The sequence below is a fragment of the Tiliqua scincoides genome, chromosome 3 (genome assembly GCF_035046505.1).
Source record: "Tiliqua scincoides isolate rTilSci1 chromosome 3, rTilSci1.hap2, whole genome shotgun sequence".
NCBI lineage: Eukaryota > Metazoa > Chordata > Lepidosauria > Squamata > Scincidae > Tiliqua > Tiliqua scincoides.
The window spans coordinates 77479605-77502441 of NC_089823.1; the positions used below are offsets into that span (position 1 = coordinate 77479605).

At 41.7% G+C, this 22837-nt stretch overlaps 1 protein-coding gene across 2 annotated transcripts in view; it reads left to right on the forward strand.

Annotated features, from left to right (window-relative positions):
• The window catches only part of SH3KBP1 (SH3 domain containing kinase binding protein 1), a 190308-nt gene that overhangs the window by 14644 nt on the left and 152827 nt on the right, over nt 1–22837 (forward strand). For both annotated transcript variants that reach the window (XM_066619204.1, XM_066619203.1), the window contains exon 2: nt 4453–4610. In XM_066619204.1, coding sequence (XP_066475301.1) covers nt 4453–4610 — 158 coding nt within the window. The remainder of the gene's footprint in view (nt 1–4452; nt 4611–22837) is intronic.

Sequence of the window (22837 nt, forward strand, 5' to 3'; positions counted from 1 at the left end):
GCAGGACTGTGCTGAGTTCTTCCCTTTCCTCCTGCTCCTCCCCCTCACCTATTTTCTTTTGGCCAAGCTTCAAGACTTGAAATAAGTCTTGCTGAGGGGAAAATTTGTGGGTGGAAAATAGCAGGTGGGCAAAGTGTTCATTACGTCTTCCTGCTCGCTGCTTCTCTACTTGAAATTGACCCTTTACCACTGTTTTCTTCTGCTTGGCATGCCCCCCCTCCCAATATTCACAACACGGTTCTGCTGTGTATAATGTGTATTCACTGCCCTGCTTAGTTCAAGCTGCTTTAGGTGGTGGTAAATGATACCATCATACTAGCCTCTATAAAGTCAAGACCAATCCTTAATGACTCAATTAAATTTTGAGTCTCTTTGAAACAGAGAACCACCTTCTCATTCCTCTTGCTATGTAAACAGAGAATTTTTGTTGTTGTTGAAAAGCAGTATATAAATATTGTAAATAATAATTGTATTTTTGAACCTACCTTGAAGAATGCTGAAAACCAGCAGCTGTTGAGAATGTGGCAGTCTGCTTGTTGGTTTGTGACACTTTTTTTCCCTCTGATATGGTTAAAGACTGTAATAGTTAGCATTTCCAGCTGAAGCAATCATGACATTGCTTCATACTTACCGTGTTTCCCTGAAAATAAAACCTACCCTGAAAATAAGATCCAGTGTGTTTTTTTTTTTGAGCCAAAAAAAATCAGCAGCAATACCTGCTAAGACAGTGTCTTATTTTCAGGGAAACAGGGTAGTTCCGTTTTGATATTAAGATCCCTAACTTGTTGGCTTGTATATTTCATCATAACTTGATAAGCGTTCATTGATAGAGAAATTCTTTAGAAGCTAAATGAATTTCTGAACCAATTCCATACATGAATGCTCCCCCTCCCTAATTGTAGTCCGATTTCTAGGAAAGTTCTGTCCTGTGGTTACTTGTTTGCATAAAATTTATTCTCACCATAATCATCATTATGATTACAAAATCATAATCACATTGATTTATATTGTATAGAACAGAAGCAGGTATTGCTGCTGACTTTTAGTACCGATTTTTTTTTTAGCACTGATTTTAACAAGTTACTCAGAAAAGCTCAGTTGTGAAGAGAATGGTGGCCCAAACTACTATCCAGTGCTGATGCAGCTGTGCCAGTGTGGTAAGTGTTGCATCCTGAAGTGATGGGACAATCATGGAGGCCTCTTTAAGGCGAGGGAACATTTGTTTCCTTATCTTGGGGCTGCCTGGCAGCTGCATCAGTGCTGGAAAGTTGGATAGGATTGGGACCCTGCTAACTGGGCAGACCAGCGGTAGTTTTCTTGTATAGTGGTGGTGGTTCTTCTGTACAGTATTTAGCAGAAGGTGAACAACTGTCCTTATTCATCCAAGCATAGTGTATTTTCTAGTGACTGTTTGCGAGTGTCTCTTTTGAATCTTTTAGGTTGTGAGCATCTTGGTATAGGAAACCAGCTTTTCATTTTTTATGTAAATTAGTCTGAATCATTTTGTTGAAAAGGGGTATATAAATACCAAGTACAGTACTACTATATAATATTGTGTGGGGAAAAGAAAGTGGGCATAATGTTTCCAAGGTGGGAGGGCCTATGTGAGCAAGTGAGATATAGCTTGATCTGATTTTCACCTCCCCCCCTTTTTTAGGAGGAACATCAGCTGCTACAGAATAGATGACATAGTTCTATGAATGTAGTAGCTCCCAAAATGATATTTTATCTTAATAAACCACATTGGGTCAACATTTCCCTGATTGTCCTGGCAGCATGGTTTCCCTGACAACTCTAGTGCTGGAGTACTGTGGCACAGATTGATATCTGCATTGAAAGCTGATGCATTTTGGCATTTTTATTCTCGCCCATTCAACCTCTTCAGTTCTGAATACGCTGAAGAGAAATGTGTCCTGGGGAGAATTCTCCTCTGGAAAAAGTCAGGGATATCTAAATGCAACTGTTCTGAAGTAGTCTGGTTGCCAGAATCCAGTAGAATAGTGCAGTACTACTGGCATATTCTTTACCAAGATGTTTATATCTGTGGAGACAAATGCACTGTGAGGGAAATGCCATTGAACAGCATACTAGCAGTACTTCAGATACTACCCTACTACTTGAGAATAGTGTTTTATTCTTACATTCGATTTTCAAATTGCACTACTGGTTGAGGTATAGTATGACTGCAGGGAAAATGGAATGAAGATATTAACAGAAAAAAAGTCCGTATAAGGAAAAGTATGGTGACAGTTTAGTGTACATAAAGATGAGGAAGTGGGGGAGGGAAAATCTTAACTGGATTGGTGAAATGCATACTACTATTTAATTGTTTGGGAAGACTAGACAAAGGACTAGGAAGTCAACAGAAGACAAATAAGGGCTAAGAAGAAAGGAGTTGAGTGGATTTTTTCTTAAATTTCTAAACAGGCAATTACTCTTCAGGCTCGATTCCTATGAATATGCTTTTCTCAAGTCACTTCTGTTTTGAAGATTTGGGTGTTAGAGAGGATTTGAGAAAAGGTGGGAGACAGTAGGATGATTCATTTTGTAGAGATTTTTCTTTATCAAATGAAACTCATTTGGTACAGTTGAAAGACTACTTTACTTTATGATGGTGTTTGTGAATCTGTATTAGGATGCATAATGCTCTACAATTCTTGCTTTTAGACTTGTTTTCAGAGGGGTTTTGTTAATACAGTTCTGTTCACAAAGGGATCCTGTTCTATATGTGAACTTAAAAATATGAAGTACAGTATAAATGTTACAAGCGCATGTTTGCAAGTGATTGTGCCATGCAGATACCCTGCTGTCTATATATGCAGTACTAAATGGATGTGTTGAAGACATCTGTAGCAGGTTGCCTTCTAAACTAAGTATATGAAGGGAAGGAGGAGATGTGAAATCTGCTGAGATTTTCTGCTAATAGTAGATACCAGTATATTCAGAAGATCCTAATGTTCTAGCCCAGCATTGCATGGTCCACCTATTGGAAGTACCACCAGATGTAACTGGTGATTATGTCATCACCAGCCACTTCCAGACTGGGAGGCCAGACGCAATGCAACAAAAACTGGTAAGAGACTCGGGGTGGAAGGGAGGGCTTTTTCAAGAGCAAGAAAAGCGCACACTGGATCTCTGCCCACCAAGCTAAGCTATTGCTGCTTGATATGTTGCTGGTCTTGCTGCCCGGGAGTGGGAGTACCATGTGTATCGCCAGATATCACCTCGAGTACCACCGGTAGTATGAATGCCACTTGTTGAGAAGTACTGCCCTACCCTGAATATCCTAGTATTTTAAAGGCTCATTTGAGGAACTGTGTTTCCTGAGGGTGAAAAATTGTTTGATTTTATTACATTTATATCCCACCTTTCTTCCATCAAGATGAACTGAAGATTTGGATGACTTTTCATAAATATGTATTGGAGATGATGAATTATGTGAGCTGCTTTTATGTGGCAGTTAAGAAACTGTGTTATCAATAAGGAAATTCCTCAGTTGAGATCTCGCCTCTGTCCCTAGGTGGTCTCAGGCAAGCCAGTCCTTCTGAGAGTTAATCCCCCTAACTGCAATGTGGGAATAATCGTTGCTTTACAAGGTTGTTGGAAAGATTACAAGAAGATAATATGTGAAGCACTTCAAACACTTGAAAGTGCTTTGGAAGTGTTATTCATTTATTATGAATGCTCCTGTAACAGCCATTGATGAAGAAGGAAATCTAAACTGATTCTAAGATTCTATGAATAGCTACTGGATTTGAAAACTTGGGTCAAATTCAGATGTATACACTAGTGCTTCTCAACATTTGTCCTCTGCTGTACCTCTTCACATGGTCCACTTATTTGAAGTACCACCACAGGTACCACATGATGTCTTAACTGGCAGTGACATCATTGCTAGTTACTTCTGTGTTGGGAGGCCAGCTGTGATGTGGCAAATACCAGTAAGAGGCTCAGAGTGGATGGGAGGGCTTTTTCAAGTATGGAAAAACATTCTTTGGAGCCTCCTACCACTGTTCGTTGCGTTGTTTTTCTGGTCTCACTGCCAGGCAGCAGGTGTCCAGATGTTTTCCTTTAGTACCACCAAACACCACCTCAAGTACCCACTGGTGGGACCTGTATCACTGGTTGAAAAACACTGGTACAAAGTACACTTTGCATACATGGCTATAAAGGGCCCAATCCTATCTGACTTTCTAACACTGATGCAGCCTTGCCAACAGGGCATGTGCTGCATCCTGATGTGGTGGGGACAGTCACAGAGTGCTCCTCAAAGTAAGGGAATGTTTTCTTTCCTCAGGGTTGCATTGTAGGTGCATCAGCTCTGGAAGGTTGGATAGAATTGGGCCCTTAATGTTCTTTATCTTAAATCTCTAAAACTATGGAAGGTCTCTGTTTGAACTTTTCAAAACTTAATTTCTTCTGTTCTAATTGTGTTATGTTTTCCCATTTCAGTGGAGGCGATAGTGGAGTTTGACTACAAAGCTCAACATGATGATGAGCTGACAATTGCTGTAGGTGACATAATCACCCATATCAGGAAAGAAGATGGAGGCTGGTGGGAAGGACAGCTCAAAGGCAGAAGAGGTTTGTTCCCTGACAACTTTGTAAGAGTGAGTACAAAGTGAAAACTGTTACTGTCTTGTGTGTAACTGACTTGTATTACCTAACTGTAGAGGTAAATTTGCCATCTTAATTGTGTGTATCCAGTTTTTGAACTTATAGTAAGATCAGTTGTCATAAAAACCAACAAAAAGCATCAAAATACGTGCTGCGTGCAAATTTGTATAATGTTTTATACAACAGAATGCTTAACCCCTTTCTAGCTGACTCATAAATATTGCAACTCTCCAGGTCTTTTGCTTTCTCCCATAGGGAGAAAGCAAAAGCTGCTGGAAGCAAGGAGATTATTGTACAGATATGTCTGTGAAAAAAGGATTGGACATCTACTTCCCATTCTTTCCATACTAATTGCAGCCTCACAAGGCTGTGTCTCATTTAAAAATGTTGGGATATATAATACAGTCCTTGTGTATATGTTTAGTTTTATACCTGGTTACATATGCTTAAGAACATAAGAACAGCCCCACTGGATCAGGCCATAGGCCCATCTAGTCCAGCTTCCTGTATCTCACAGCGGCCCACCAAATGCCCCAGGGAGCAGACCAGATAATAAGAGACCTGCATCCTGGTGCCTTCCCTTGCGTCTGGCATTCTGACATAGCCCATTTCTAAAATCAGGAGGTTGCACATACCTATTATGGCTTGTAACCCATAATGGATTTTTCCTCCAGAAATTTGTCCAATCCCCTTTTAAAGGCATCTAGGCTGGATGCCATCACCACATCCTGTGGCAAGGGGTTCCACGGGCCAACCACACACTGAGTAAAGAAATGTTTTCTTTTGTTTGTTCTAACTCTCCCAACACTCGGTTTTAGTGGATGTCCCCTGGTTCTGGTGTTATGTGAGAGTGTAAAGAGTATCTCTCTATCCACTTTATCCTTCCCATGCATAATTTTGTATGAATCAATCATGTCCCTCCTCAGGCGCCTCTTTTCTAGGCTGAAGAAGCCCAAACGCCGTAGCCTTTCCTCATAAGGAAGGTGCCCCAGCCCAGTAATCATCTTAGTCGCTCTCTTTTGCACCTTTTCCATTTCCACTATGTCCTTTTTGAGATGTGGTGACCAGAACTGGATGCAATACTCCAGGTGTGGCCTTACCATAGATTTGTACAATGGCATTATAATATTAGCTGTTTTGTTCTCAATACCTTTTCTAATGATCCTAAGCATAGAAATGACCTTCTTCACTGCCGCCGCACATTGGGTGGACACTTTCATCGACCTGTCCACCACCACCCCAAGATCTCTCTCCTGATCTGTCACAGACAGCTCAGAACCCATTAGCCTATATGTGAAGTTTTGATTTTTTTGCCCCAATGTGCATGACTTTACACTTACTGACATTGAAGCGCATCTGCCATTTTGCTGCCCATTCTGCCAGTTTGGAGAAATCCTTCTGGAGCTCCGCACAATCACTTCTGGTCTTCATCACTTGGAAAAGTTTGGTGTAGTCCAGACAAAATGATAGTGAGGTGTCTAGTGGGCTGGTTAAGAATGGGAGGCCTGTTTTGGATGATTACGCCCATGTTGCTTTTACATGGAAGATTGAAAGTGCATTTAAATATAGGGGGTCCCCATATCTGTGGATCCCATATCCACGGATTCAGTTATCCCCCCTGCTCCCCTCGCCTCCGGAGGGGCTTCTGTGCCAAGTAGAGGCCGAGGATGTCTGACCCCTGCCTGGCTCAGACTGAGCTGTGGAGCTCAAAACACGTGACTTCCGGTTTCCATAGAGAAACCAGAAGTGACATTTTTAATGTCTTATAAGGCACTGGGAGGGCTTCCCTAGGCCTCCCAATGCCTTATAAGGCATTAAAAATGTCAGAATCTCCTGCGTATTATTAAAACATTATTCACTGAATTCATTACCTGTTGACCTACTTGTGAACCCAGGTTGATGTGTGAATTAGGTAGATAGGCAGGTAGTTTAATCATGGATTCCAGGATTCATGCATGTGTTGCATGGCTAAATCTTTGACAATACTTGGAATACGTTTTGTGATAATTTGCCTAAAAATTGGAGGTGAAATTTGTTTTACTGTAAAAGAGACATATTTTCAAGAATTGGACATAATGTGCGCTTCCCATTTAGCTACAAGGCCAAGGCAATACCAAGTGGGTATTCTGAATTGTTGTCTGTAGTTGGTAACGGGCTGGATGAGGGCAAGCAAGGTGTAATTGAATATGGATAAGACTGTTGCGATTGGTGAGGAAATCTGGAATTAAAATTATGGATTGTCAGCCTGTTCTGGAAGCACTTACTTAGAGTAGATTCATAGCTTAGAAGGGACTCAACTTTATACCAGGATGCCTCTGTTATGCGGATAACCTTAGGCCAGTGGTTATCAAACGGTTTTGACTGGCAGCTCCCTTGACCTGCTGGGCCATTGACTGTGGCTCCCCATTAGGGCTACCAACCCTATAATAGTATAGTGTGGTGGGTTTTTCGTGAGAGTTCTGGGTGGCTCCCTGGCTGGTTTCCATGGCCTAGGAGCCATGGCTCACAATTTAGGAACCATTGCTATAGACTGACATCTAGGCTATGGCCCAGCTTGCACTTTTTCAGCTTTGACTGGTGTGCCAGCTGTGTCCTTTCTGGGCTAATCAGACTTGACCTTGGCTGTCCATGCATAGGGAACATCATCTTTCGACTATTGTAATGTGCTCTAAGTGGGACTGCACTTTGCTTCAGCTCATACAAAATGCTGGTGCTCATCTGTTTACTGGCACAAAGCGCGGTGAATGTAACATCTATGCTGTTTCATCTGCACTGGTCATTGGTATGTTTTCAGGTGCAAAGCAAGGTGCTGCTTATAACTTTTAAACAACCTGGGACCTGAGTATCAGAAAGACCTTCTCCTGCAAAAATGCAGTTTCCCATCCTTTGAGATCCCTGAGGAGGGATGTTTAACATGTTTTACTATCCAGAGAAATGCTTTTGGCAGAGAACTTGGACTGGTTGGTCCTTTTGAAAGGACCAACATAGCTTTTGTTCAAGTACTGACTGATAACGTGTTTTTTGCTGTTTCAGTTGGCCTTTTCCTGTTAATTTACCGCTCTTGTTGGGTTTTGGCTTTCTGTTTGCTCTCCTGTTTACATTTAGATTCAATGGCTATTCATGTGATTTGTATTGATTATTTTTAATTGTTTTGATTTTATTGTATTTAGCTGCTTTAATGCTTCCCTGAAAGGAAAACAAAGTGCATTAAATGTTTTAATAAACAGATAATAAAGTGGAAAACAGCAGTGTTTAAGCAGGCGGTTTTTTTTAAGGAAAACTTATGAAGATGGGCAATCTTATGATCACTTTTTATTGCCTTAACAGCCTTTCCTAATATGAGATGGGGAACCATGCAGCTGCACTCATGGATGTTTTTAATATACTGTAATAATGAACATAATTTAAACATATTCAAAAGAAATGGGAGCAACACCAATGCATATATTAGCAAGTTTTGTTTTGACTAAACTAAGAACTGAGAGACAACAGAGCAATAGCTTACATCTGTTTTCAGACTTTTTCTGCTGAGATTTCCTTCCTTGCTTGTTGTCAAGATGATGGCAAAAATAAAGAAAAACTCCACGTTAAGAGTTTTAGACATTAGACAATTTAGCTGAGTTGCAGAGGTCATAAGATCAGTTACTGAATTGTGCTAATGAAGTGGTCTGTCTTGAATGTTTTGTCTCTACAGATAACTGTTGTAAAGTACTGTAACTCTACAGTTTCTGCATTTTATTCTTGTGTACTTTGTTTTGAGTGCTAACAAGTTGAAAGATCAAGGTGTGATAAAGAAAGTCTTGCCAGGTCTGTTTGTAACATATTGGAAAAGAATAATCAGGTAGACCAGGGTTCGGCAACCTGCGGCTCTGGAGCTGCATGTGGCTCTTTCAGCCGTCTGCTGCGGCTCCGGAGTCCGGGTGAAAGTGGCAAAGGGGGTGACAGAGCACCTCTCTGTCACCCCCTTTGCTAAACTAATTACTATGTAAAAACAGGGCTTTTTTTCTAATGGAACGCACCGGAACGGCGTTCTGCCACCTTTTTTATGCACCTTTTTGATGGGCTTCCCCTGCAACAAGCAGTCGTTGCGCTCAGTTCTGCCTCCCAGCCCGGCGCCTCCCTCCTTTCCTCCCTCCCTCCCTCAAAAGCGCAGCCACTGAACGAGGGTCCCCCCAGCTTCCCCCGCCTAACCCAGCACAACCCCCCATAGGGCTCCTCTTCTCCCCCCACCCCATCCTTTCCCAGGCAGGCGTCCTCCTGCACCAGGCAACTCTGGCTGACAAGTGCGAGGGTGCAGTGAGCCCCATTGACACTAATTGGACTGACTTCTGAGGAGACAGGCAGAGGAGGGGCTCTGAGGCTGCAGTCCTCTCCACACTTTCCTGGGAGGAAGCCCCACTGGGACTGACTTCAAAAATGCAACACACTATAGTTTTTTTATACATAGCATAAAGGTAAAAAAAACTATATATGCAGTGTTACCTTCATTTTAGACGTCAAAAGGGTTTTGTGGCTCCCAAGCTTTTCTTTTCTCTGGAAAACGGGTCCAAATGGATCTTTGAGTGTTTAAGGTTGCCTACCCCTGAGGTAGACAAAAGAAAAGGGGGGGAAGGTTTTTTATGATTTGCATGTGGAGGAAATTAACTTGATCAGATAATTGCTTTAGAGCAGCCATTTTCAACTACTGTGTGTGCTGTGAATGGTCTGCAGGTGTGCCATGAGAGTTTGGGGGAGGGTCATTTGTTAGTTGAGCCAATGGGAATGTGAGCTCCCTACCAATAGCACAGTGTGCCTTGTAAATTGTAAAAAAACCGATGGTGTGCCTTGACAATTTTAGTACCTTTTCAGTGTGCCATGAGACAAAAAAGGTTGAAAATCACTGCTTTAGAGACTCTCGCTGAGGAAACAAAATGGGTGTTTGGATATTAGTCTTTCAAGATGTACTAACGGTGTACAGTGTACGATGATGATTGTATTTTGTTTATCTCAAGGAAATAAAATAACTTATTTTAAACAAGTTGCTTTTCTTATCCATGCTTGATCCTACTCTAGCTACTGTTTTTGAATGTGCAGCTGGTGCAACAGTACTGTTCAAACAGATAGCATTTGAGGACCAACATAAAGCAGGAAACTGTGGCAGCATAACTGTGTGTGCTTTATTTTGCCAAAACAACAGTACCTCTGATATGATCATAGATTACTGGTAAGTCTGTGCTACTTGAAAGAACCTGCACCAGTGGTCTTTGAATGTCAGTCATCTCTCTTCCAAATGACTTGCACAGCCTCACCAGGTGCATCTTCTGAGCAAATGAATGAGAGAGTTAGCAGGATCACAGCTGCATCCTGTGGTTGGTGTAGACACTGGCAAACTGAGTGCAGGTGTGACTTACAGTGTTGTGAATCATTGTGTTAGTACCCAAAGTCAGGACAGCTTCTTGGCTCTAGTGGCTTTTAAAATATAAAAACAGAATGAAAGTTTATAATGTAAATCAGCCATTCAACTTAGCTTATAAGATGAAGAGAGATAAGAGAACAGGTGTATGAGGAAACCTAGAGGAATTTTGTTTTGTTTCTTGCCAACAGACCAGATGATTGTAGTTGAGCAGCTGTGTCTCATGTTTGCTTAATACTGGATGGATATTTTTGTTAACTAGAGCTACAAATGTAAGACAGTGTTCATTTCTTATACAGTTTTGTTTGTGCAGAGGATTTCCAAAATTACTGCAGGGATATTTTGAAGTGCACATGGAACTGAAGATTTTTAGATATAGGTGGTCCTTTCAGATTGCATAATTACTTGCCTGATCAAATACACATTTGTCAGCATCCTACTGTTGGCAACCTTCAGTCTCGAAAGACTATGGTATCGTGCTCTGAATGGTGGTTCTGGAACAGCGTCTAGTGTGGCTGAAAAGGCCGATTCGGGAGTGACAATCCCTTCCACACTGGGAGCAAGTGCAGTCTGTCCCTGGTCTGTCTCCCTGGCTGTGGGCCTTCCTTCTTTGCCTCTTAGCCTCAGACTGTGGCCAAGTGTCTCTTCAAACTGGGAAAGGCCATGCTGCACAGCCTGCCTCCAAGCGGGCCGCTTAGAGGCCAGGGTTTCCCACTTGTCGAGGTCCACTCCTAAGGCCTTCAGATCCCTCTTGCAGATGTCCTTGAATCGCAGCTGTGGTCTACCTGTAGGGTGCTTTCCTTGCACGAGTTCTCCATAGAGGAGATCCTTTGGGATCCGCCCATCATCCATTCTCACGACATGACCGAGCCAACACAGGCGTCTCTGTTTCAGCAGTGCATACATGCTAGGGATTCCAGCACGTTCCAGGACTGTGTTGTTTGGAACTTTGTCCTGCCAGGTGAAGCCGAGAATGTGTCGGAGGCAGCGCATGTGGAAAGCGTTCAGTTTCCTCTCCTGTTGTGAGCGAAGAGTCCATGACTCGCTGCAGTACAGAAGTGTACTCAGGACGCAAGCTCTGTAGACCTGGATCTTGGTATGTTCCGTCAGCTTCTTGTTGGACCAGACTCTCTTTGTGAGTCTGGAAAACGTGGTAGCTGCTTTACCGATGCGTTTGTTTAGTTCGGTATCGAGAGAAAGAGTGTCAGAGATCGTTGAGCCAAGGTACACAAAGTCATGGACAACCTCCAGTTCATGCACAGAGATTGTAATGCAGGGAGGTGAGTCCACATCCTGAACCATGACCTGTGTTTTCTTCAGGCTGATCGTCAGTCCAAAATCTTGGCAGGCCTTGCTAAAACGATCCATGAGCTGCTGGAGATCTTTGGCAGAGTGGATAGTGACAGCTGCATTGTCGGCAAAGAGGAAGTCACGCAGACATTTCAGCTGGACTTTGGACTTTGCTCTCAGTCTGGAGAGGTTGAAGAGCTTTCTGTCTGATCTGGTCCGGAGATAGATGCCTTCTGTTGCAGTTCCAAAGGCCTGCTTCAGCAGGACAGCGAAGAAAATCCCCAACAAGGTTGGTGCAAGAACACAGTCCTGCTTCACGCCTTTTCGGATGTCAAAGGGGTCTGATGTGGAGCCATCGAAGACAACAGTGCCCTTCATGTCCTTGTGGAAGGATCGGATGATGCTGAGGAGCCTGGGTGGACATCCAATCTTGGGGAGAATCTTGAAGAGGCCATCCGTGCTGACCAGGTCGAAGGCCTTTGTGAGATCTATGAAGGCTATAAAGAGTGGCTGTCGTTGTTCCCTGCATTTCTCCTGCAGTTGTCTAAGGGAGAATACCATATCAGTGGTGGACCTGTTGGCTCGGAATCCGCACTGTGATTCTGGATAAACGCTCTCTGCAAGTACCTGGAGCCTCTTTAGTGCAACTCGGGCAAACAACTTTCCTACAACGCTAAGGAGAGAGATGCCACGGTAGTTATTGCAGTCACCCCTGTCGCCCTTGTTCTTGTACAGCGTGATGTTTGCATCCCTCATGTCTTGAGGTACTCCACCTTCTCTCCAGTAGAGACAGAGGATTTCATGCAGCTCAGTGACGATGATCTCTTTGCAGCACTTTAGGACTTCAGCAGGGATGCTGTCTTTTCCAGGTGCCTTGCCAAAGGCAAGGGAGTCCAGGGCCACGTGAAGTTCTTCTAGGGTTGGTTCACTGTCAAGCTCCTCCAGCACAGGCAGGCACTCAATGTTGTTCAGCGCTTCTTCGGTGACTACACTTTCTCTGGAATATAGCTCAGAGTAGTGCTGCACCCAGCGTTCCATCTGCTGCGTCCGATCCTGGATGACCTCGCCTGTGGCAGACTTCAGAGGGGCAATTTTCTTCTGTGTTGGACCTAGGGCCTGCTTGATACCATCATACATCCCCTTGATGTTGCCCGTGTCAGCTGCTATCTGTATCTCGGAACAGGGCTGGAGCCAGTAGTCGTTAGCACATCTCCTGGCAGTCTGCTGGACTTTGCTACGGAGGACCTGCAGGTTGCGCTCACTGGGACAGGCCTTGTATGCTGCTTGAGCTCTCCTCTTTTCCTCAATGACTGGTGTCAACTCCTCAGAGTGGGCTTCAAACCAGTCTGCCGTCTTGTTGGTCTTCTTGCCAAATATGGACAAGGCGTTGTTGTAAACGGCATTCTTGAAATGTTCCCATCTGTTGGATGCGTTTGCATCGACCGAGCCTGGAAGAGATTCCTCAAGCGCTCGTGCAAATTCCTCCACTTTTCTCTGAACCCGGGTCTTGCTGGTATCAATGCGAGGTCTTCCTTCCTTTTTCGTGTGGTACAGTTGCTTTGTTTGCAGTTTCACTCTGCTGCACAGCAGGGAATGGTCAGTGTCGCAAGCAGCACCCTGATAGCTGCGCGTGATCTTGATGCTGGGAAGGCTGGAGCGTCTGGTGAGAATCAGGTTGAGCTGGTGCCAGTGCTTTGATCTTGGGTGTCTCCAGAGACCGTGAAGACTATTGGATTATATCCCTTCATTCTAAATATTATTCACCTTGAGTACCTTGATTGGAATGCAGTATATAGAGGTAGTAAGTAGGCTGCTTTGTATTTTTCAAAAAATTGAAAGGAAACTAGTATCAGCCACTTGCCTGTTAAGAGCGGGTGGGAGAGGCTAGCACTTTGTTCGTGCAGCAGTCTGTGCCTGAATTGGAGGCCTTGCAACTGCTATTTACCACCTCCCCCAAGCTAAAACAATATGTTGAAAGTTGCAGCTAGTTTGGCTCTTAGTGAACTGGGCTCTGAATGAGGCAGACATACTGTTTATTGCTCTGTGAATAGACAGAAGGAATGTTTAAGCCCTTGGTTTTTCACAGCTTCATCCATGCAATATTTTTGTCAGAGGAATGCAGAAACAAAATTGTGTCTGCCGTTTGCACAGTCTTGTGAATGTACCAAAGTGTTTCCTATGCACATTGGGACTTTCATGGTTTCCTGATCTTGATGCTATCCGTGGTTGTTGGATTTCCGTCTTCTGGTAATGGCTTTTTAGAGGAAATAGAAATACGAAGATGAGGGTAGTTTATAGTAGTATGAATAATATTGACCACCTTTATTTGTGTTTGATGGGAAATCAGTATACGTGAAAAAGAGGACATGTGCAAAGCCAAGTACTTTGGCTGTAAGTTTTGTGGATGTTTGTTTGAATCTAAAGAGCCGTGAGTGGAGGGAGAAAATGTAATAGTACTGTTCTGTTCAACTCATGTGTAGCTAAGAGACTCCTCACAGTGTAACACTGCAGTGTACTAGTTGTGTTATAGTAAGAAAAACATGGTGACTAAGGAGGTTGCAGAATATAGACTAGAATATAAATTCTCGTGGCTCATACAGAGGTTGTAAGACTGACCTTGTGAGATCAGAAGAACCTCATTTGGATTTGGGAGCAATGCAGGAGAAATGTGGCCGCTTTTGGTAGGTCAGATGCTTCCTTTCTGTGAGCAAAAGAGCCCTTTCACTAGTGTGTCATTTTGTATGTAATGATAAATATTGCTGCATTTCAGTTTAAGCTCTCACCAAATGCCGCTTTTAACATATAGACACCTTGTAAAGTCTGACTGAAAGGCATTGAAACTACTTATTGAGAATACCGTATCTTGGACTAATGATAACTTGTAGACAATTGGTACATGCTTATTTCCCTGTTTTATATGAAATGCGTTTAAGATTTTTGTGAAATCTTGCGATTGGGTCAAAATCTTTTCATACTCGTGGTTTTTTCCCCCCGTTTTGATTTTTTAGCATAGTGACTACTTAACACAAAATATTAAAGACTGATTTAAGTTAATAATTGATATAATTCTCATGGGAGATAAGGATATGGGAAAGCAAGTCAACAGACAGTTATATTTTGATCCAATCTGTTTTTTTTTTAAGATGTTCCCTTGGGGCTTCTTCAATTTGGTTGGAATGCTGCTGAGGTCATTTTTAGGGTGTTTTGAAGAAGATTGTGTTTTCTTATTTTGGGCTTCTCTATCTTAACCCTGTCCTACTGGTTCAAGATCTGCAACGTATCTTTAAAAAAAATCTACAAAGCATGGCAAAACGAAGTTTGGACAAATGTGTGCATAGCCTAGAGTTTTTTCACATTTATTCATTAGGCTGCTACTTTGTGGTGAAAAGAGACTTTTTAAGAGCTTTCTGTGGACACGCTCTGAAATGTGACAAGATTTGCCAACATGGGCAGGAATGTTCTTATGTTATGAATTGGTTATATAGAAGATCTGCACATGTGATGTGTCTTAGAAATCTCTACCAAAAATTATTCTATCAAGTTGAGCCAAGTATGCAGTCATACAGGAAGCGTAGTTATAGGACTGAGTTTTGACTATTCTGAGCACCTCTAAAGGACAGTTGGAAAGTACAAGGTATAAGTATTGAGTTCTGATATCTGTAGTTGAACTTTGGGTAGCATTGTGGCTGCTCTGTTAACCATTTTTGCCACTGCTGTCTTATCAGACATAGGTTTTCTTATTTGCTTCTGGCCTCTGGAATACTTGCATGTTTCCAAAGCATCCACTGAATTGATTGAGAATGAGGTCATAATTAAACATGCTTTGATAACCTTCATATTACGCTACTGTCATGTATGTGGGGCTGCATTTGAATACAACCTGAAAATGACAGGTCAAAACAGAGCAGCTATGTTACTGATTGGGTAACACGTCTAGCTGACGCTTAAAAAACTCCACGGGCTACCAGTCTGTTTCTGGGCAGCATTCTAAGTGCTTGTATTTGCATAGGATTGTGCAGCATATGCATATCTACTCAGAAGTAGACCCTGTTCAGTTCAATGAGACTTAACACCCGTTCAAGTTTGTATAGGATGGCAGCCTTGGTCTGCATGGTTAGAGACCTTCTGGGCTTGAGATCAGTACTCCTAAATGAACATCTTCTCTTGCCTCAAACTGTCCATGCACTGAGGTCCTCATTGGAGGCATCCTCCCAGGTCTCCTTACCATAAAAGGGTGAGGTGGATAGTGGCTTGCTCTTGGTTGTAGCACAGTTCTGACATTCTTTTCTCAGATAGGTTCACTTGGCAGCCATGTCCCTTTTGTGTTAGCCCAGATACCTGACTATGCTCTTAGAGCTGTGTTGTTTTATTCTTTGTTTGTGATACTTTATTTTTATTATTATAATGTTCTGTATTGTAAACTGCCCTGGAAACATTGCTGAAGGCAATATGAAAATCTCACAGTAAATAGATTAAAATGTCTATAGAGCAGTGGTTCTCACACTTTTAGCACCTGGACCCACTTTTTAGAATGAGAATCTGTCAGGACCCACCAGAAGTGATGTCATGACTGGAAGTGACATCATCAAGCAGGAACATTTTTAACAATCCTAGGCTGCAATCCTACCCACACTTACAGAGGAGTAAGACCCATCGACTATCATTGTTAAAAGTATATACATAATGGCCTGTTCAAAGTTCAGATCTGTAACATTTCCCCAAATGCAGTCACATACCATGATAGTTTCAAGTCTAATATATTAAAAATAACATATTGAAATGAATGGGGACCCAGCTGAAATTGGCTTGTGACCCACCAAGTGGGTCCCGACCCACAGTTTGAGAAACACTGCTATAGAATATTCAGGTGATATTTGATGAATAGATATCAGACTTATTCACATGCGTACAATTAAAGGCAAAGTTAATAATTTTAAAATGCTAGCATGTGGTTGGTGAATGTTTATTTTCTTTTAATGGCAACAGTCTCTAACTGTTGCATTTCTTTTCAACTGAAGAGGGTATTAAAAAATAGACTCTTCACTGTGACTGTTGAATACAGTGCTGTCCAACCTTTATCTGAGGCTTGGATGTGTTCATAAGGGTGTCTTTTTGTACCATAGAAACAAACAGATGGAAGAAAATCCTGCAACTTGGAGTGCTGAGTGATTTTCATGATCCAGAGAGATTGTGGGCTTGCAGCCATCTTGTCATTGCGCTCTGCTCTTTACATCAACAGCTGCATTGTGGCACAGCACTAATTGCTCATGAGTGAATAAAGAGCCTTAAGAAATCACTTTTACATATTGAGAGTCCAGCTGGTACTCTGTTTCTCATTTATGGAGACAGCCATGACTTCTGCTGTTCTTTCAGTGCTTTCATTGCTAGAACAAAGTTATAATTCCATGAATTCCTGAAAAACTCCTTTGATTGCATCTGATAGCATTTGTTGTTGTTTATTTCTTTATAAGAACATCCTTTCTGGAACAGGTTAGTGATCCAGCTATCCAAGTGGCATATGTCAGACTCTATTCATTCTAGGTACTTATAGGGTATGGTTTTGCAAGGAAAACTAAACAAATCAGCTTCTTAATATAGTAATTGCTTGACTAATAACCGTTTTGTGTTGCTGATGCTGTGTCCTGTTTAGTATGCCCTATATGTTTTATAGAAAAAGGCACATCTTCAAGTAAACAAGGCCCAAATATGTATATAATCTGTCAAGCAAGATTTTGCATTCAGTACTGTAGTCATAAACATCCTTTATTTTCCAGTCACTACCAAGCCTCTAATGCTAATGATGATTAATTTTTATATGATCCTTTTTTTTTCCTGTCATAAAATTGTTTCCATAGGAACGGGGGCATAGTAATTGAACGAAAAATGTTTGATTGAACGATCTAGAATGATAGACATAAAAATTATAATAGTTGCAGAGTCTTAAATGCCTCTGTGGAGTGATTACGTAGAATAATTTGGCTGCCGCATTGATCAAAAGACTTAAGCTTCTTTTTGTGACATGTAAAGCTGTCAAGAGGACCTTTTTGTGAAGAAGCCTTTTCTAGATTGTGGTGCACATTTCTGGTTTATTGTTCCATTGAAGTGAACCAATTTTGGGCCCCAAATCTTAGTACTGTACTGTAATGCATATTGGCCTGAAACTTTATGGAAGGGAAATGGATTTCTGTTAAAAGAATTAATTTGTTCTATGTCATCCAGGCAGCAGCACTCTCTTAATCTTGGTTGTATTTAAATATTTAAAGCTCCAAATGGTATCCTAGATCATTCCCCATGATGGTGATGTCAGAAATAAATGCTTCCCAGGCCAGAAACACTTTCTCCACGTAATTCATTGAACAAACATGTACGCACTTGATCTAGGAACTTTGCAGGCAGGCTGCAGTAAAATGTACCTTGAGTTTAGATTTGGGAAGCTTCACCATACACAGGAAATTCTTTTTTACCATCATGTGTTGCTGATACTTGATGGGAGCCTTTTGTTGGCGTACACAGCCCTAATACTTTACTACACATTTGTTTCAGTACAAGTAGTGCAGAGTCAAACAAGCTCAATATCTTTTTTTTTTTTTTTTTGGTAACTTCATTATCTCAGAGTCTGGGTGGTAAATTTGTATGAGGTGTTTGCATGTTTACTTGCGTACCACTACCAGTAGCAACATGGTGTTACGTCATTTTTACATGCTTACAGCCCAATCCTATCCCCTGCCATGTTATAGCATGCAACATGTGCCAAAAAGACGCGTGCTGCATGCTAAGGTGGTGGGGGGAGCAGACAGTCAGCAATAGTTAAGTAAAAATACTTTTTACTGACCCCACTCAGTAGGCTGCCTGATCACCACTGGTATGGGTCTCCTTGGACCTATATCAATCATTTTGCTAACATAGGCCTAAGGAGAGCAAGAAAGTGTTCCACTGTGGGAGTTAGGGATAGGATTCTGGAATCCTCTTTTGTTTTGTTGCATTAACTTTAGTTTGAAATAAAAAGCTTTATTGCTCAAAGCATGTGTTTTCCTATTGACAATGCTGTTTTTACTTTTTGGCTTCCGCATCATGTCTGTAGAAAATGTGGAAGGAAATGCATGTGTTTCTGCCAATACATAGCAGCAGATGTTGAAGTAACCTTTCTGTTTTAAGTGTTCTAATGAGAAAATGACTGAAGAAGTTAAAGGACAACGGATGTGCTGTTGAAAAGTCTGAAATGCTGCCCTTAAAATATTTGTGCTAATTTCTCCTGAAATAGAAAGTTATCAGGAAACACATAGCCTTGCAGTTGGGAATTGAAGAAATGTTTCTCTCTGCTCTTTGCAAACGGTTGGCACAAACCATCTGTGGGTCAGGTGTGGAAAGTCCTGCCACTGCAGTAATAGGTTTACCCAATGTGTTTAATGAAACAGTCACACTGAGCAATGTTTTGCATGGTTTGGAAATATCCTATTCCTATATACCTTCAACTGCAGGTGGACACCAGGCTGTTGTAGACAAGTTTCTTAAAACAATGAATAGGCTTAAGACTGAGGGTCCCGCTCCCACCAGATTGAAGAGCAACTTTTACCTTTGTTGTATGGTGCCTCATTTCTTGCCACATGTCATAGATGAAAATAGGGGTATTCCTGTACGTGAGGTGACAGGCAGAGTCCAGTGACATGACATAGTTGAGACAAAGCGCATTTCATATTAAAATGTGCTACCAGTCGTGTATGCAAGCAGATGTGTCTTGGTGGCATAAGGTGTGATTATGGCACCCAGCTGAAGTGCAGAGGAAACACTGTTGATCAACTGAAGAATGGAGCAGTGTCCAGTGACACTATCGGCCACTGCCCCAATCATGGCTGCAGGAGTATGTAGGGAGGTGGGGCTGGTATTGGCCCATAAGGGTTTCCAGGGGAGGCTGTTGTAAATATTTGTTTGAGAGTCAAACTAAATTTTGCATTAAGTCCATCCTTAGTGCTGGTGGACTTCGGTTTTGCTCCAAATATGGCCAGATTCTCTCCCTGCCCTTGATGAATCAGAACCATAGCAAAAGGATTTAGCTCCATTCCCACTATAATTTTGATTGGATTCCTCCCCCAACTGCTATTTCACAAGAAAAGATAATCCCATTGGTCGTTTTCCTTTATGAAATAGCAGCTGTGGGGGATCCTGATCCAGATTGTGACCACAGTAGATGACAGTGTTTTAAAACACACACACACCACACATAGCCACCTGCTGTAGTCCCAGGCCATGGAGACTTGGTCAACCAATGTAAGTTAAAAGTTAAAGCCTATCACTGCTCACATTAAGTTTAATTTGCCCTTCGAATTGGAAACATGAGAAACATTTTAATGCTTTTCTCTGTCCTTCTGTCTCAAGTGTACACTTCTGCAGAACTTCATGCAGTGTTTTATATGCGTGTTTGCATATGTGTATACAGGTGTATCAGCGGTTCAGCACCTGTGGATTAGACTATCTCTGGGTTCCGAACCTGCAAATTACCCCACTGAAGACCTCCCAGACGTGACTGGAACCTCCTTCTGGTTGCATCTGGAAGGTTTTCTGCTGCCTCAGAGAGGTCACACGTGGTGATATGTGGCGTCTCCGAAGCTCAGAATGCCGCCTAGAGTGTTTTTTTTCACTGACTTCTGGTTTTTGCCTCTCTGAGGTTCAGAACTGCTCCAGTCATGTTCAGAGCTCCAGTGGGCCCCAAAACTGCAGTTTTCATTATCTACAGTTTTCAGTATCCTCAAGGGGTCTGGAACAGATCCCCCAAGGATAGCAAGGTCCCACCTGTATAATATATCTGTATCAGCGAAATGTTATGCAAGTGTCTAGTTCCAGGTAACCAAACACTTGGAGTATATGATATTTTATCAAGGGATAATATGTAATTTTTGATTGGGTGTTATCTCAGCTTGCAGTGTTGTCTTTTGAATAAAGTATGTATCCTCAGACAAGCTGCAGCATTAACTAATTTAGTAGGTTGTGGTTTTATTTTGGTCTTTTTTCCCACCTCTGGATGTGCTTCTCAGCCTATGATGTGAATGCCAACAATCAATGGCCATACTGGAAAGGATATTTTGGATTCTAAAACACATCACAGTTCTTTTCTGAATTGCTAGGAAGTACTCAAACCTTCTTCATATCCTTTTTCTGTACATCTTGAGTGCAATAGATTTGTTTCACTAAAATTTTTCAAAAGCAGCAGCTGCAGACCACTGTCAAGTATGAACTACAATTGCATATAAACTTTTGTCTGAAATTGAGCCAGAAGTACAAATGATAGAGCTAAAAACCCAGCTTTTGCTTGAAATGCTTTCATAAATTTCAGCACAGTGATTAGTGGGAGAACCTGGAGGAGCTCAGAGAACCGAATGTGGCTACGGGCTTCAAGCAGGGCTGAGTAGAAAAGATAACCACAGTCCCCTGTTAAAACTTTTCTTCAGAAGCTGAGAAGAATCTTCAGTCCCTACATGCTGAAGAATCTCTTGTGTTAGAGTGGCACCCAACCCACACAGGATATAACGTATGATACAACAGCAGCATGGTAGCTGTTGGATTTATTTTAAGTATGAGTGCTATTTGGGAAACTTTTTTAAATCTGAGGACTTATTTCTTCATGAAATGGTTCTTACATAGCTACTGTTTCAGCTCTACATCTGCTTGTCCCTACTGAAACCAGTAGCCATCTTGACTCCTCAAAGCACAAACATGCTTTAAGAAGCTTGGTTCCTTGGTTCTCCCTCTAGTGGGGATTGAAAATTTTTCTGAAAACCTGAAGAAACTTTTTAGTAGGAGATTATGATGGTCTTTCCTGCTCATCCCTTCTGAACCCAGTAGCCAGGTGGGTTCTCAGACCATGTCTCCACTCAGTTGTTCTCCCACTAATGGCCGTGTTGAAACTTATGGATGCATTTCAAGCAAAAGCTGGGGTTTTGGCACCATAATTTCACTTCTGACTCTGTTTGTGATAAAGCTTCAAACACAGTTGTAGTCAATACTTAAACGTAATCTGCTTCACTTCAGAAGTGTACTGAAGTGTATTGCATTCAAGATGCACATTAAGGAAGTTAGAGCATTTCTTAGCAGTTTAGAACTGTTATATTTGAGAGTCCCATATAAATTTCATTCATCATATATATCCCTAGTAGATCTATAACATCAGATAATGTGGAGAGAGCTAGAACTATCAAGATTGGTTAATACTTGTATTAAGATCTTTTGCTATTTTCATGTTTTTCTGTTTTGAATAGAGTTAAAAGTTTGGTATTAATCCCATTGTAGTTCTTGGAAATATCAACATCTGCCCTGCTTTAAATTATTATTAAGAATATTTATACAAGCGGAGCCTGTTTATTTGCATATTTTATATCCGCAGATCTGGCTCAATGCGGATCTCCCAGACCCACATTGAGCCAGACATAGCCTCACCTGAACCCACCAATGGTGACCAGAGTTGTACTCTGGTCACCTCTGAAGAGCTTTATGAAGCCAACAGAGGCCATGTGCATCCACCATGGCCTCTGCAGGCTTCAGAATGACTGAAAAAGCGCAATTTCAGGTTTCCTCGCGGCTTCTACTGGCTTCAGAAAGCCTCCAGAGGAGTTGTGCTCCAATTGCTTCGAAAGTTTAAAGACACTGAAATCACATATCTGTATCCACAGTTTTCAGTATCTACGTGAAGTTCCAAGGACTGTTCTCTTGCTGATAGCAAGGCCCCACATGTGTAGCACTTATCAATAAAAAGTAACAAAACATTAGGCTTACTTTATTTATTTAAAACATTTATATTTCCCCCCCATATTTGTGGTGCTCAAGACAGCCAATTTTTATATCCCTTTTATATTCCTGAGGTCTATACACTTTATTTACAAGATTAAACTGTAGTTATTAGGAAATTGTAGAGCCAGGTACAAACCAGAATAACTTTGAGGCAGTTAGTTAATGAATTAGACCAGGTGCTCAAAATGTTTCCCATTGGTTACATCATTGACTAAGGGAACTGCAGGCACCCACCAACATGTGTGCTGGAATGGTTCCACACATTTCTTCAGTTGCTTCCCTTGGATGTATGACTGTTGCAGCTTTTCCAACAATGATACATGTATGAATTAGAGCTCATTAAAACATGTGTACATTTTTTAGTTTTTCTCTCTCTCGCAGAGAGAGACCCTGTGTGTGTGTGTGTGTGTGTGTGTGTGTGTGAATAGTGAAGTAAATAGTCTAATCTAGTGTACTTCAACCCCTTTGTATCTGTGTACCTGCCACCTTGTTAGTCCTAGTTTAGGCATGTGATAAAGCATTTTCTCTCATACAAATGTTCATCTGTGCCATTAAAAAAAACTTCAAGTGTCACAGAAATTCTTGAACTTTTTCTTGCTTCTTAGTGGAGCAGAAGTGAACTTAAAAAACAGAAGATAAAGTCTTTACAGATAACAGAAGGAAAAAAAAAAACAAGTACAAACTGTTTTTTGTACCTGGAAAATATCTGAGCAATTCAGGTATTTTCCCACCATGCCACTGTACTTCCAGTAAGCAAAT